This window comes from Micrasema longulum, unplaced genomic scaffold (assembly GCF_059751315.1).
Source record: "Micrasema longulum isolate JH-2025_06_02 unplaced genomic scaffold, ASM5975131v1 h1tg000248l, whole genome shotgun sequence".
In the NCBI taxonomy this organism is placed as follows: domain Eukaryota; kingdom Metazoa; phylum Arthropoda; class Insecta; order Trichoptera; family Brachycentridae; genus Micrasema; species Micrasema longulum.
Window position 1 is genome coordinate 921,714 of NW_028277453.1, and position 15,010 is coordinate 936,723.

Genomic DNA, 15,010 nt, shown 5'->3' on the forward strand with positions numbered 1-15,010 from the left:
CGCATTTTGATCATTTTTGACGATATGTTAATAATTACTCAATAAATAATCAATATTTTGAATAGCATTTTAAAAAAATTATATCCAATTTAAGAAAAAATTAGCAAAACCTTGGCATAGGCAATGGAAGACAGAGTAACACAAATAGGGTCTTTTAACGTTTTTTTATTATTTATATTTTTAAATAAGCAAAAAATTATGATGGTAACGGTATTAATATTTTTTTATGCGACGTCGGATGAATTTCCTACAAAGGTTTAAAATATGCATATTTTGAATTACCCGAAAACGAGACATTATGCGCCCTGTGGGACAAACGGCACGTTTGACGTTTTGGTGCCAAACTTGTACGCAATGTTTATTATAAACCAAGTCGGCGGTCGTAACGCGTGACGTCAAAATGACGTGATGCCAACTGAGAGCCGTTTTGTATGTGCTTGAATAAGCACAAAAAAAATTAAACTCGAAAATTAAATATGAAAACTCCTTTTGAATACATTGATCGTTATACTTGTATCATTAGAATCGTTAAAAAACCCTCTTTCTTTAACGTTATTCCCGACTTGTGAAAATAATAAAAGTATTTGCCATATTTTATGATATGATTATAATGTTACTTTGTTTTACATATTGTACTTTTTTGTGATGAAAAAAAAAAATAATAAAAAACAATGTCAATAATTGAAACCCAAAACGTAAAAAAAATAGAGATTTTTTTTGAGAAGCGTAAATAGTTTATTTTAAAGCAATATCAAGGTAGACAACTCCTGTTCATACCAAAATTATTGTTTTGCTGGAACGATTTTTTTAATAGAGTATTAGTTCCAAATTATTTAGACTGTCATTATTTCTCATATACGTATTTTTTTAAAATGATGCCTATTTTTCTTAATTCCGTAATTTTGTAGATTTTAAGACCACACACAACTGCTTTTATTTAACATGAACTTAATATCAATACCGAGAACCTAGTAGTTTGAGAAACATTGGTAGTATTATTTTTTTGATAAAGTGTGCTATGTTTTTACTAAATAATTATTCATTTATTTCTCTTTAGATAATCACAATGAATTATTAAAATAATACGACTTACTTACCTATCTTATTAGATTATAAATACATACTCACATGTTTATTATATTTCTTAATCTTAATTTTTGAGTTGATTAAAATTATAAGGTATAAAAAGTTATATTTTTAAAATTTTAAAAATATGGCTGGGCGGTATTTTAATTAAATTAGAGGAATTTGTTTATTAATTGATACTCAACAATAAATTTTACTTACTTTACTAATTTATATCATCATCATCATCATTCCCTTTCCGCACCTAATAGTGCATAGGGTACACCAATCGCAGCGTATCTTGATAATTTTTTTTTGCATGAAGATAAAATGATCAGTCTTACGCTTCAGGAACCAGTTCAAGGACTGAAATTTATATCATATATTGTTGTTATATTATTATTTTTTTTATTTTTTTTAAATCCACAGTAAAAAGAAGAAATAAACTAATAAATTAATAATAATTCCTGATTGGTCATTGTATACCAGCAGATAAAAACAAATTCTAATTTTTGTTGGGATATCACATATTACCTAGTTTTCTAAGTAATTCATACGAGCAATATAAATATTTAATTTGACTACAGTAACAAGATATTACAACAGTGATGAGAACATTTACACGTAAGAAAATATGGATATCTAAGCATTTACAGGGCTTATGACCTGTAATACTGAGATTGCTATAAGAACCTTTTTGTTTAGCAGTATTACTAATTGGATTTATTTCTGTAAAAATATATTTTTTTGCTTTCCCTAACATTCTTATTTTTTTCAACATTGTTCATTTTGCTCCAATTATGTCTCAATTTTAATTTTTAAAGAATTATTTTTTAATTTTATTACTACTACTACTACTACCATCACGCCATTTCCCCGTAGGGGTAGGCAGAGAGAATGGACCGCCACACACGTCTATCCTGGCATACAATTCTAGCCTCTTCCACATTCATACATCTTGTCATACATGCCCTTCGGTTCTGTCTGCTTTTGACATGACCAGACTTAAGATTTTGGTTTATCTGATCATGCCACGTCTTCCTTGGTCGTCCTCGTCTAACGTTGCCGTTCATTTTTGCCATATATACTTGTTTTACCATTCTCTCGTCGTCCATTCGTTCTACGTGACCAAACCATCTCAGAGACCCTTTCTTAATTTTATCAATTATACTTGTCTCAGATTTACACTCTCGCCTGATTTCATCATTCGTAACCCTGCCATACATTGATTTCCCACACATTTGTCTAAGAGATCGCATTTCAACCGCGTTCACTCGGCTAGCAGTTAATTCTATATTGTTAATATTATTTTATATGGAAAATTTATTTGAATACATTTTTATGATTGGATGGTTGAGTGTTTATACACCGTGTAACATTCCCAATTTTGCCTATGTTTGAACATTTATATTTCTTTAGTTAGTCGTTAATGAATATTCCGCAATTATCGGGTGCATACAGGCTCTATCAAGTTTTTGTAATTGTTTTCTTTGAATCCCAACTGTATTGTAACAATCGTGTTTCTTTCTTTTCAGTTAAAATGTTTCCTGGACATGAAGCCAGGGGGCGCCATGTGCCAGTTACTGGCCACCATGTTCCGCTACAAGGCGGAACAGAGGTGGCGCAAGTTTGATTTCCAGGTTGGTAAGGTATGCATCCCGAGTGTTCGTGTCGCCTCTTCACCTCCCCACGCCTATCACGGCCGGCAAGCCGACATCCATTGTGAGACATTACAAAACAAACAATCCTGTTCCGTAGTATCCTCAAGTAGGCAAAAGACAATTAAAGCATAAATGCCCAATTCAATAATTAAAATGCGCCTTATCAAATTGAAAATATTAAAGAAATACATATATTATAAACATTGGCAGCCCCCATGGTGTAATAGCTAAGACGCTTGCCTCGCGCACGTAGGGTTCTGGGTTCGATTCCAGATGGGAATGAGATTATTCCGGTCTAAATGTGATATACATTTCATTATTGTGGTATCACCACGAATTATTATTTATACATGTTTGTAATACATATTCAAAATGAATGGTTTGTAAAACATGTTTTGTTTTTCATCATCATTCCCTTTCCGCACCTAATGGTGCATAGGGCACTGCATTGGCACACCAACCGCAGTGTATCTTGATCATTTTTTTGTTTCTTGAAGGAAAGATGATCAGCATTACACTTCAGGTATCAGTCCAGGGACTATGAAATATTCTGGTGTGAAAGCACTTTTAAATAAATATTAAATATCAACCATTTCAGAAATCGAATCCGAGACCTCTTGCATGGTAGGCAAACGCGCTAACCATTACACCACGAGACCGACAAATTTGTTTGTTTTTTACAGAAAATAAAATTATATATTATATTTTTACAATTCTCACCCATATATTTTTCCAATGTTTTTTTTACTGTTGCTTTTCTTTATATTTTAATACATCTTAATCTATTTAATGATTAAGAAAAAAAAAGCAAATGTATAGCAAAATGGTAACAAATGATTCTCTCTTAAACAAAGAATTTTCCTAGTGAACCATAAGTTTGCCAAATTCTTTATAAGTTTGAATATTATATAATTAAAATAAAATTTGTCGAAAAATAGAAGGATTCATAAAAAAAAAAATTAAAACATTAAAAGTTGCAACTGAAAAAAAATCATTTTGTCTTTTCCTTTTTTAATAGATATTTAATAGCCTCACGTATTTAATAAGCCAACAAGTCATATCTGCTTCTCGGATATGAGATATTCTCTTAAAAAAAAAAAAGAAATCTGATTGGCAAGTATAAAATAGTAATCTCCTGTAAAATTTGCAATTCAGCAGATACGACTTTTAGCCTCATCAGAGCAGCATCCATACTATGTATTTCTTTAAAAACTCACTCTTTAAGAACATCTAAGTATGTAGATAGTAATATATATATATTTTTTAACAGCAAAACATTGTATTTTTATTGTCTCACAATGGAATGATAATAATCTTAACAATTTGTTACTACTTTTGCTATCAGAGAAAATTGACAGTTGAAAATTCTTCAGTAAAAAATTCAAGATTAATCCAAATAAAGCATAATTTGATATTGTTTGTGATTAAATTATGTCTCTTAAATTATAATATTTACCTACATTACAAAATTAAAATTTTTAATACATGCATATGAATATTACATTTTTAAATATCAAGAGGACCTTGCACCGTAAAACTCCCTTAGAGAAACGAAAAAGTTAAATCTGCAAAGTGATATTGTAGCTTTTCCGACAGGCATAAATAATAGTAGTTACTAACTAACGTTATTACAACTGTCAACTTTCTCTGCGCTTAAATCATTTCATATCCAGCATTTTGTTTGTTTTGTTCCTTGTACAGCTTTTGAAAGATAACCAAAGAATCTTCATTGCTTGAGTAAGTGATTTAAAACTTGTTACATATGTTTGAACATAGAATGTAATATTAATATTTTGTCTTACCTAACACCTTGTGATAACACCTATTAGTAGTGTGCATTTTGCTTTGGGGATTCATTACTTAAAAATAATTATATGCTGTGTTTTGTTTTGATTTATCTACCACATTTTTTATGTTTTTTCTTTCACAATTCACCACAGAATACCAATATATTTAATTACTATTTCATAAAAAATTTAGTGTAAAATATGAATTAAATCACATCAGTTATTTAACATTTTTTATCTCAATATTATTTCTGCTGTTATTTTTTTTTATTCATTTGGGATTTTTTATATTGTTTTTCATAAAATGCACATATAATATATAAATAATAGAAACTTAAATTGTAAAAAAAAGTCAATGCACATTTTTTGCAGTTATGTAAGCTATTAATTAATTACATTTTTGTAAAAAAATACTTAAAATTTGGTATCTTCTCTTGTAATCTCACTAGATTCACTAACACCTTTGCCACATTTTTATATTACAAAATGCTTTACTTATTATTTATTCATTTTTTAATTTTAATATTGCATTTCCTACTGCAAGGACATAGTATATTTACCTAAGAAAAATACCGACAGCAATTTCTAATTTATTAAGGAGATGGAATTGAAGACACACTAATAGTGTATCACCATAAAGGTGTTTAGCACAGGATTTGACTTTCTATTGTAGGTTGGTTATCTAAGAAAGAAGCTTTCTTATAAACAAAATAATCTTATTTCTTCTGTGGTTTTACTGAATCAAATTTTAATACAATTCAAATTACTTTTTCTAACCATAAATAGAACAAAAATGTATCACTACAATGTTGGTTGCACTTTCCCTGTAAACATAAAACTGTAACAGATAATGTAGCTGATACTTTGTTCGATCCATGACAACCTAATACTCAATTATTTGAATCTAACACCTGTATTTTTTGTGTATGTCCCTTTGTCACGATTAGAACCCTTCTCGCAAAGACCTGAACATCCAATTGATGATGGAGATTGAGAGCTCTCTCATGGAGAATGAGTGTCTTCGCCTCCCTAATGTTTTTGTGCGTTCTGATGTGGATCGCTCTACTGCGGCTCGTGTGAGGGACATCATTGTCGCTCATCAAGGAGAAATTTGCGGTAAGTTTTACTTTTCTCTTACCACTCCATTTCACTATTGTGGATTAAAAATAACACAACATTCTCTGTGTAAATTAAATTTTTGCAGAGAAAATTCCAAAATTCAATTTGAAATTACTTCTTGTACTATCTCTTCGTATATTTATTATAGGACTTGATTAAACGTCCTTATATTATTTACCTGTATGTAATGCATAGTAAGTACTTTATTCATAATTGTTTTGAATCAACACATTTTTTACTTATGTATACTTATGTATTTTATACTAATATGTAAAGACGATTTTTTAAAATATTTTTTATTTTTATTATTCTTCTTAATTTTTTTTTGTTGCTACTTTTGTGTAAACTACATATCTGTCTTTATATGTATATATGTATCTAAAACATGTAAAAGCCTACAAGGCGTTGAAATAAATAAATAATGGGATTCGTATGTTATTGCAATTAGTGTCCAGACAAAGAGATGGGTAAGTCTCGAAACTGGTATACATAGAAATGTCGGTAAGGGGTTATATACAAATATTTACTAACATTTATTGAAACGTTTGACCACAAAGTTAATACTTTAAATATGAATAAAGTTTAAGCATAATCATAGAAAATATGATTAACTTTACAGTTATGCTTGGAGTAGACAGTCAGTTAGAAAGACTTTGGTAGTGAAAAGACGGCTAAAGTCTTTATGAAACTGAAGTAATTATGTGATAGCAGGAGATATTGTGTCCCTATAAAAAATAGTCCGCAACGAATGTGTCACAACACAATTTTCCGCATCTTCAAACCATCAACTATAGTCCAATCGGAAGGGAAATATGTAATCTAAAAAATAAGAGAATTATTATTTGTCCATATGAGTGGATCCTATGAGAAAAAAAAGTTTCTGCAAACTTCTTAAAATGAATATTTTTACCAATATGATATTTTTGGTCTCTTTAGAAGATGAAGATGATGCCACCCACATAATATACCCAGTAGCCGACCCTCTGGAAGAGGAGTTTGCTCGCCCAGTGATGAAAAAAGGTCGCCACACGCTCATGCACTGGTATTATCTTCCCGACAGCCACGATTCTTGGATCAATGTGGACCTACAGGTAATAAATTAGTCAACATAACATCTACTATTTTATAGACACAATACTGTGACAATCACTTATATCTATTTAACTAAAATGATACAATTTATCAAATAATACATTTCCATTGTAAAATGATTCATGATATGGGCACTTTACGTAAAAAAAAAAACAAGTATGGAAATAATCTTATGAAAAGACATTTAATTATTTTTGTCTCAAAATTATTATTAGTTAACATCTTGAAACAATAAAATTGCCACTTGAATTCCTCCAACTGCATCTTTTTAAACATATCTTTATTGATAAAACTTTATAATCCTTACTGTGTACTGTGTAGGAGGCATACCTGCAATCCATTTTTTTGTTTTATTTGGTAATTTATACATTATTTGCAAAAGCCCCCTGAGCATCAAGTGTACAAAAAATGGAATCGTATTATTATTTGTTGGTTTCTGAATACCGGAGGCAATAACAATGATTACAATATATATACACATTTTTTCAGTTATAAATTATAATACACCACAAATCAATAATTGATTATAATTTTTTTTATTAATAACTTTTTTTGGTTAATTTCTTTACAAAGATATTGTTAATATCAGCAATAGTCCAAAAAATGTTTAACATCACGATTGCTGTGTTATTTATTTTACTGTTAACATAAATGATCTTAGTAAAGGATTTTTCAATTGTGTATTTCTTGTCATAGGTTGATGCTCCTGAGAACCCAGCATTTGACACATACTTTAGCCGCAGTGAACCCTGGCGAGTATCTGCTTCTTGGGTCACAGATCTGTCGCCGTTTAATGAATGGATGAATGAAGAAGATTACGAGGTAGACTTAAATGGAAAGAAAAAGGTAAGTGTTCATTTTAATACGAAACAATTTTCCAAGTTAGCTATAATAATACAAAAAAGGCGAAGTCAAAAAATTCAATTTTATATAAGGCAGTAAAAATTTTTCATGATATGAAAAAATTAAAATTCAAACAGAAGTTTAATAAATACATATGCGTTGAACAACTTATAATTCAAATTTATGTATATTGTTATTATTAGAGCACACATAAGAATATGTTATGTGTGCCCTATTTCAAGATTCAAAGTAAAAGAAATAATACGATCTTTTAGGTGCACAAACTGAGACTTTCAGTGGAAGATATGATGCAGACGGGCAGCTCATCGGAGACGAGCAGCACAAAAACCAAGAAGAATAAGAGGAAGCGCTCACCGTCACCTCCTCCAATTAAACAAGGGAAACGAAAGAGGTAATTATATTAATGTGAAATGATCAGTCAAAATATTATTATAAATTGAGAATGAACGTTCCATGTCCACCGAGGTTACCGGGCCGTGTTTGAACTTATGTGGTATATTAGTACATATTGTCTCAGGCAAAATTTCACCAGTGCCACTAATAAAACTATTAATTACAAATTATTTGACGTTCTCTCTAAGATTACAACAGTTAATTGTGCTTAATTGTAGACAAAAGCTATGCGGCTGCTAAGAGCGCTAGAGGGCATTTTTTTTTTCCTTTTTTTTATTTCCCGCATGATCGGGAAAACAGGCATAAAGCCCACAAGTTCCCAAAACAGAAGACTAAGTATTAGACGAATTATTTATAGAAAGTATAGCAATATAAATTTCACTTGCACTCAAATGTCTTCTGCGTCGCTTTCCCAGGATGACATTCTACGGGTTTCGATTTTTTATCAGTAGCGCAAAGCACTCCTCCGTTTTTTTTATCCAGTGGATTCTGTCTCTCCTGTAGAACTCGTTCCTTTCATCGAAGAGTAGTTCTTCACTATTTATTAAATCGTTGAGCTTTCACTTAGTCCAATTATATCATAGTTGTTTGCTCTCATGTTTAGTTATATTTCACTAGTTTTTATTTTCTGGTTCCTCTAATATTCACGTAGTATGCAGTAAAATATATTTTAGGAAGAAATGGAAATCAACAGTTGGTATGTAAAGAAAAAAAGGTTTTAAAATTAATTTAGGTATCAGTTATTTGTGGTGTCCTTTATGTACTGTAATTTCTCTTCGAAGTTAATTCCATAAATAGGAGAGGTGAAATTTTGGCGCATATTTTTTTTTCTCCCACTTGACCATACAAATTGTATGTTTTTTTAATGAATATATTGCACATAAACATATTTAATATCTATATAAAAATAGTGCATTAAAACATCAATATTGGGTGTCCTCTGGTTAGGGTAGTTTCCATTATACATGGCCAAGCCTGTTCTAGATGGAGATTTTTAATATTTTAAAGTACAAGTACTTAACTATACATCGTCTATGAGCCGTGCGTTTTACTGTTTAGGTCGGCAACAACTATTAAGATCTGAAAAAAAATAGTGTAATATGCCCCATTAGCAGGTTTTTCTTAAACTATCCTAAAACTTGTAAAAATAGCCAAAATATGCATATGCAATTGCATATAATCCTGTCTCTTGACGCAATAGCAATCCTCAAACACACCGACGTATTGTTTGTTTGTGTCCGTGGCTCCGACGCAGCCCGCGCTGCTGATTTTGTTTTCATCCTGTCGTCCCTTTCTTCCAGCCGCAATGTCCGCGCGAGTCGCGGCGACGGGGGCGCCAGCGTGGAGAGCGAGGACACGGCGTCCCGCGAGGCGGTGGAAGAGCCGGCGCCTGCGCCCTCGCCCGTGCCTGCGCCGCCCTCGCCCGTGCCCGCGCCGCCCTCGCCCGCGCCCGCCACGCCCGCGCCTGCACCGCCCAGCCCGCCTGCGCCGCCGGACACACAGCCGGACGAATCGCAGGGCAAAGCCAGCGACACCAACACTCAGGTGGGAAATCTAACATTCCATCTTCCACCAATTTTCTGATCCGTATAGTACAGCCATATCGCGCCCCCAGAAATACACCGTGGTATGTCAGAATCTGCCATTTTGCACGATAATGAAAATATTACAAAAAAAATATTAATGCTCTTAACTTAATGTATATTGACATTATAATGTCTTATATTATAATTTTTTTGTGGTATTTGCTCATTTGACTTAATATATGAGAAGAACACTGTAGAATCATGACAGCCACCGCGGTGTATGGTTAAGACACTAGACTGATGCGCGGAGGGCTTTGGGTTCGATTGCCGGTGATAACACAAAAGTTTGATGTGATTTTTCTTAAGACTGCTGTAATTCACTACTATAATTGGATCTCTTGCCCTGTTGTGAAAAAAAGATACAGATTTTTTTTCAAATACTTAAATTTGTGGTATATCACGCTCAAAAAAATCGTAGACATATCGTCGCGTTGGGGAAACAAGATCCTATGTAGATTCATAATTTTTTCGAGACATAAGAGTTTGAAATGAAAACATTATTTTATCTAATATTTTTTATTAATATTGTCTTAATAAACTTAATAATAGTTAAGGATTAATTTTAAATATGAATATAATAAAAGTTCAATGTAAAAAAATATTTTGTTACATAGAACCTTCATTCCTTAACGCGACGATATGCGAGTGTTCTCCTAAAAAAGAGAAGAAAAAAAGGTGTTTAAACCGCATTTGTAACTCAAAACAGCCAATTTTTTACTTCGACGGTGTATTTCTGGGGGTGCAAATAATGCATTTGTTGTGGTGTTGATGTGGACTGATTATAAGCAGTCAAACTCAATGACGTATCAGATACGTCACCGTCTGACTATGCATCTGAATCTCAGATTTAACAACTATTGCATTGGCCTTAATAATTGGAAATAAAGAGATAGCAAATTACAATTAATTTTCAAATATTTGTGTTAGATATACATATGTACGTACATACACCAGAACATCTTTTTAAAGGGTGGATACATTCCATCGCAGTACTATGTAAAAAAAACGTGTTAATAAAATATACCAAAAAAGAACAAAGGTGGATGGTTTCCTTAATTCTGGATTTAAAAAATAAGAAATTGTTCATGTACTTTAATTTTGTTAAAAATATAAAATATGACAGCAAAATATATAGAAAAATCATAATAACTATTATTCACTATCACTTTTCCCTTGTGCATGCTTTTCTACGCCTAGTAAGTAAAAGAACGATGTAGGGAATTCCAAGAACGAACAGTGTAATTAATTATACTAGGTACTATTACGCATGGTTAAATTAAAAAAAAAAAAAAAAATGTACTGTGTTATCGAAACTAAATAAAAATTGTGTAAAAAGAGGTTCTGGTGTAATTCCTTAGTTCTTATTTCGTTGTAACTCGTTGCCACAGCTATGAAACTGGCTGTTGGTGTTATTATTTATGGGGATATTGAGAAAAATGGACTTAATAATATAATAAATTATCTATTTATATGATATATTTATTAGGTACTCTTCTATATTAAAAAGAAAGATTATGCACTATTCAAAATATAATGTTTTATATGTTCAAATATAAGTTATAAATTAAAAATATTAGGGTCACTTCCACTTATTTATTTGACCAATTAGCGCGTTTATCCTCTAATGGGCATCTTCAGACCAGTAAATATTACACAGTGTAGGGATCATTGATATAAAACTAACATTTATACTTATATAGGTTTAACATTTAAAAAATCCAATCAAAAGAAATACAATAATAATTCAATGAAACAAAATGGGACAAAGTTTATTTAAGAAAGTTTTTATTTAACGTTGAGAAAAATACGAAATAGTTGTTTTACTGTATATGTATTATGTTTACAAAATATGTATTGAATTTAACGAAATTTAAGTTCATCTCTTCTCTTTTCTTTCTTCTTGCCGACGAGAAAATACAGGATTACCAGGTTATTTATTTCCTTCAGCTGTTTTCAATTCATCGCTTTATGATATTTCTATTCTAAATACATTTATTAATTCCATTTGCATGTCCACGAAACATTTTTTCTATGTATAAATTGAATTATAATTTACTCTACAAGTCTTTTAGTTGACCATTTTTATTCAATTATTTTCTAGGACTTTATTTCTAAAGACGATTTGGAAGACAATGTAACGGAACAAACCCACCATATTATCGTTCCTTCGTACTCGGCTTGGTTTGATTACAATTCAATCCACACCATTGAGAAAAGAGCCATGCCTGAATTTTTCAACGGTAAAAATAAATCGAAAACACCAGAAATCTATCTCGCATACAGGTAAATTATTATTTGAAACCTATAAATATTGAATGAAATTCATTGTCTAAAACTATGGTTTTGTAAGAAAACGGTGCAATTATCTAGTGGCCATGATATGCCAAGCCATGATGCAGTGGTCGTAACAAGACAGCCGTTTTAACGGTGACTAGAGAAGATGTCAACTTAAAGAGAGCAATGCCGTTATCTAGTGGTAGTGGGCCGCTCTCTTAGAAAACCATAGCTTAATTTAACCATAAGATATTTTGACTGTGTAGTTTTTGAAATAATTATGTTTTTTTAGAAACTTCATGATTGATACATATCGGTTGAATCCCAATGAGTACCTAACAAGTACAGCATGCCGCAGAAACTTGGCTGGAGACGTTTGTGCTATCATGAGAGTACACGCTTTCCTAGAACAATGGGGACTTCTCAACTACCAGGTTTGTCTTTAGCATACTGTTTATTGTTTCGGAACATAACACAATATGATTTTTTAAAGTAATTTTCCTTTCATTTAAATTTATAAGTTGTAAGTGCGGTTCTGAAAAGAAGTCGCTTGAAAAGAGGTATCTTGATAAAAGAATAGACGTGTTAATTTTAATTGAGTTGTTTTGCTCAAAATAAATATGTAATTTTTTTTGCTTATATTTTAGCCCGTAGTTCATGAAAAAAATTACTTCACACCTTCAGACTAAATATCACTAAATATACATTATAATATATCACCAAGAATGTGTATAATTTAAGTTGAACTGACTTACAATGATTTTCCTTATTTGATTCTTAACCCTTTCTCACCAGATTGAAAAAAAAAAAATTGTCCAACATGATTATGTGTACTGGCGTTATATGAAAATTTTATAAATATATTTTTTTTAGAGAAAATAATTAAGGAGTTATTTAGTATTGTTTTAAAACAACTGTAGCTGTGAGGGATAAAAAACACAATTTTCATAACCATATTAATATATTTTATTATATAAATAAAACACGAGTGATACTTTAATCCACAAATTTGGAATATCCAGTGACCGGTTTCATCGCTTTCGCGACATCTTCGAGACTGGTATCTTTATTAAAGAGTTAAATGTATTTATACAAAACAGAGGTAAGGATTCACAAAACCACACTCACGAAGGATGGGACGCTAAAAATAAAATAAAATACTTAAACTCATTAAAATAGCATTATGTCAACTCATTAGTTAACCCAAAGAATTTTTTTTGATAATGATCCTTAAGATAAAAATAACTTTATTTAATTTACTTACATATAACTTTGAATTATCTATCCTATTAATAAATATACTAACAAAAAATATATAAAAAAAAACCTTTACAATTCGATGAAAACAACTTCCTTGGATGACAGAATTTAGAATGATGCGAACACAGCAGTTTGTTTACGGTATAAAGTTTGCTCTGGAATCTAAAAAAACCAAAAAAATGTGTTGCTAGAAAAGATTAACTATTTATGGTCAGTACTTACTTTCCAGATAATTTTCAAAGTTCGTGTTGTTTTAAAACAACTGGTCGAGAAAGGTTTAAAATATGATTGGTTAAAAATTTAACAGATTGATGCTGATATGCGTCCTACTGCCATGGGACCTCCTCCTACTTCCCATTTCCACGTGCTATCCGATACCCCATCAGGACTTCAGCCGGTTAATCCACTCAAAAACACACAACCTTCACCAGCAAAACCCATTGTCATCGGTATATTAATTACTTTATTATTTTAATAATTAAAAATATTTTTTTTTGCTTTCTTATGATTTACCAAAACATTTGAATATTGGTGTTATTTTTAATTTCACGGTCCCCATTATAAGTATGTATTGTAAATTTGCTACTTTTGTCCATGTATTTTCTGTTATTTAGTGAGTAATAAATTTAAATATTATGACAATAAATAATTTACTGGACTTGAACATCTGAATTTTGAATCCACAACACTGCCATAGGATCATAACTTGTTTCTTCTCATTTATGTTTATAGTAAGTAAATGTGATGGAAGTAAAAACATTAATGATTATTGGAAGTATTAGAATTTGTTTCATTTTAATTTAAGGGGATTCCAAATTGCCTTTGGTGGATAGTCCCCTTGCCAAAGTTGATGGTGACCCATCAGCAGTCAAAGTTGAAGCTCCTGCTGTTCCTCCAGTCGATATTAATGGCCAATTCGGACTTAAACTTGATCAGTAAGTTAAAAATATTTATTTATTTCAAAATGAAACACATTTATTGCACGATTTAAGTGATTAAAGTATAAACTTAGCATATATCATAAGGTACGCATAAGAAATTCTGTATTCCTAAAGAAGGGGTTCAGTGCTAAATAAGTTTTCTATATCATTGCAACGTATGTAGATCTATTGTGACCGGTATCCGTATTTTAATTCTCGTCCCCTTAGCCTAGGTCTAAGAGCTGGGCTACTAAATATGTGTTATGTTATAATGCTTATGCGACTATACAGTTTAACAAAGTACCGATGCACTTATTCAGGTACGGGCGAAGCGCATCCCGCGGAGCGCCAACCGGCAAGGGGGGGGCCCGTGCGTGGACGGAGCAGGAGACCTTACTGCTGCTGGAGGCCCTGGAACTGTACCGGGATGACTGGAACCGGGTGTGCCAGCACGTAGGCTCGCGTACGCAGGACGAGTGCATCCTGCACTTCCTGCGCCTGCCCATCGAAGACCCCTACCTAGACTCTGACTCTGCAGGTGAGATCATTTAACCGCCAAGTAGAAATATACTCGTCGACATCACATTTGCACCACGAGTTGTGGAGATGTGTGTTTTATTTTTGTAGGAATGAACAACAGAAATTAGATTAAAAATTCCAAATGGTAACAGAAATATGTGGAACCTCAAGAAGCTACGATGAATAAATGAGTTAGAAAAAAAAACCTTTTGTGTTGATCTAACTGGACAATTTATTTAAATGTACTCCGAAAGACATAACTATTGATGAAATTGTTCAAAATTTTGAATGGCTAAGATCAGAAAGAAGATCAGAAATCCTTAATGGTGTTTGGTTAGGAATGTTAAACTATGAAAGAAAGAAGATTCTTCGTATGAGTCAAAATAAATATGAGATTTACAATCCACAAGTTTCAGATGTCTATTTTGTATCCTATCTAGTTGTGATGTATAAATTGTGTATCTAGGCTT

The 15,010-nt window shown here is 31.7% G+C and overlaps 1 protein-coding gene across 2 annotated transcripts in view; it reads left to right on the top strand.

Moving 5' to 3' along the window:
* Positions 1-15,010, top strand: part of mor (SWI/SNF- related protein mor) — a 44,957-nt gene that overhangs the window by 23,490 nt on the left and 6,457 nt on the right. The window contains exons 3-13 of one of the 2 annotated variants that reach the window (XM_088223694.1): positions 2,601-2,714; positions 5,461-5,629; positions 6,569-6,723; positions 7,421-7,570; positions 7,843-7,979; positions 9,283-9,526; positions 11,669-11,850; positions 12,134-12,275; positions 13,409-13,550; positions 13,907-14,036; positions 14,342-14,559. In XM_088223694.1, the coding sequence (XP_088079820.1) occupies positions 2,601-2,714; positions 5,461-5,629; positions 6,569-6,723; positions 7,421-7,570; positions 7,843-7,979; positions 9,283-9,526; positions 11,669-11,850; positions 12,134-12,275; positions 13,409-13,550; positions 13,907-14,036; positions 14,342-14,559 (1,783 nt within the window). The remainder of the gene's footprint in view (positions 1-2,600; positions 2,715-5,460; positions 5,630-6,568; positions 6,724-7,420; positions 7,571-7,842; positions 7,980-9,282; positions 9,527-11,668; positions 11,851-12,133; positions 12,276-13,408; positions 13,551-13,906; positions 14,037-14,341; positions 14,560-15,010) is intronic. The other variant, XM_088223695.1, reaches the window with a different exon arrangement.